The sequence below is a fragment of the Drosophila novamexicana genome, unplaced genomic scaffold (assembly GCF_003285875.2).
Source record: "Drosophila novamexicana strain 15010-1031.04,08,12 unplaced genomic scaffold, DnovRS2.1 tig00001302-arrow-arrow-pilon, whole genome shotgun sequence".
In the NCBI taxonomy this organism is placed as follows: Eukaryota; Metazoa; Arthropoda; class Insecta; order Diptera; family Drosophilidae; genus Drosophila; species Drosophila novamexicana.
In genome coordinates this window covers 762,420-763,532 of record NW_020824849.1, presented here as the reverse complement: position 1 = coordinate 763,532, position 1,113 = coordinate 762,420, and the positions used below count along the sequence as shown (strand labels likewise).

General features: G+C 41.7%; 1 protein-coding gene across 1 annotated transcript; it reads left to right on the top strand.

Annotated features, from left to right (window-relative positions):
* Positions 1-413: 413 nt before the first annotated feature.
* On the top strand, positions 414-891 carry LOC115767049 (venom serine protease inhibitor). The gene is made up of 2 exons (XM_030711181.1): positions 414-535; positions 597-891. Exons 1-2 carry the CDS (start codon positions 457-459, stop codon positions 800-802), a joined length of 285 nt encoding a protein of 94 aa, XP_030567041.1. The 5' UTR covers positions 414-456; the 3' UTR covers positions 803-891.
* The last annotated feature ends 222 nt before the right edge of the window (positions 892-1,113 follow it).

Here is a 1,113-nt window from a genome sequence, read left to right as displayed (position 1 = left end):
TTTGGTAAATAATAAGAGCTAGAGTCACCAAACTTGACATATAGCTTCTAAAATAGAATATATATATGCATTTGATGTTGAAAGAAGAGGGTTTAGGGTATCACCTAGTCGGGAGCTCCCGACTAGAACCTCTTACTTGTTTATTATACTTTAAAAATGTATTCTTTAATGTATTATTACAAAAGAGCCCTAGGCTCTCCGGCTCTGACTCTCTCTCTCGCTCTTTCTCTCGCGAACCCTCTCTAATAATTGTACGCAATATGACGATCTTCAGGGTTGTTTTAATTCCGTAACATACTTTGCGGCTGCCCCACGTAATATATGATAATTGTGTGTGCAGGTGCTTCCCCAGTGATAATCGGGCACACATAAAAACACGCTTGATTCATGCAAATCAATTTAGTAGTCAACAAGTTCTACAACTGGAACAACAACTGAAATATCAAATTGTTGAAGATGTCTGCTTGCAAGTTGTTTTATTTGTGGCTGTTGCTCGGCTGTCTGTTGGCCTTAGCGTCTGCCCAGCCACCCATAAGTGAGTTATTGTTGCGAATTTGCTATCCCAGCAATTGTAATCCTTTTCCAAACCCGTACAGCGCCACGCGACTGTCCACGCAATGAGGTGTTTCTGCCGTGCGGTCCCAGCTGCCAGACGGAGTGCGCCACCTTGGGTCAGCCCTGTCTAATAAGCCATATTCGGTGTCCCGATGGCTGCTATTGCGTCGAGGGCTATGCCCGCAACGCGGCTGGCTCGTGCATACCCCAGGCTCAGTGCCGCAGAAGTGGCTCCTATTCCACTTAAGCACTGCAAATATGATGACAAAAGATTGAAAAAATATTAAAAAACAGCTGTTGAGTTTTTTTAAACCTCAACCCAATGTTATTTTAGCACATGACGAGTTTTAATTATTAATCTACCCTGTAGCCGAAATACGTTTAAGTGGGGTATATATTGTGGCTACACAAAGAGAGCACGCAAAAGACGCTTGTCTTATAAACGCAAATAGCTGCTGTAATGCCACATAGATTTAGGTCAAGTGTTTAAACAAAATCTTTATATTATATGATTTGTATACTAAGCATTTTTGTTTCAATGAACTTCTGCTGAGATGG

What these genes read in the sequence shown, in the direction of transcription:
- LOC115767049 (XM_030711181.1), top strand. Translation starts at nt 457, where the DNA reads ATGTCTGCTTGCAAGTTGTTTTATTTGTGGCTGTTGCTCGGCTGTCTG. An exon ending in GTCTGCCCAGCCACCCATAA is followed by an intron (nt 536 to 596) that starts GTGAGTTATTGT and finishes AAACCCGTACAG; the next exon opens with CGCCACGCGACTGTCCACGC.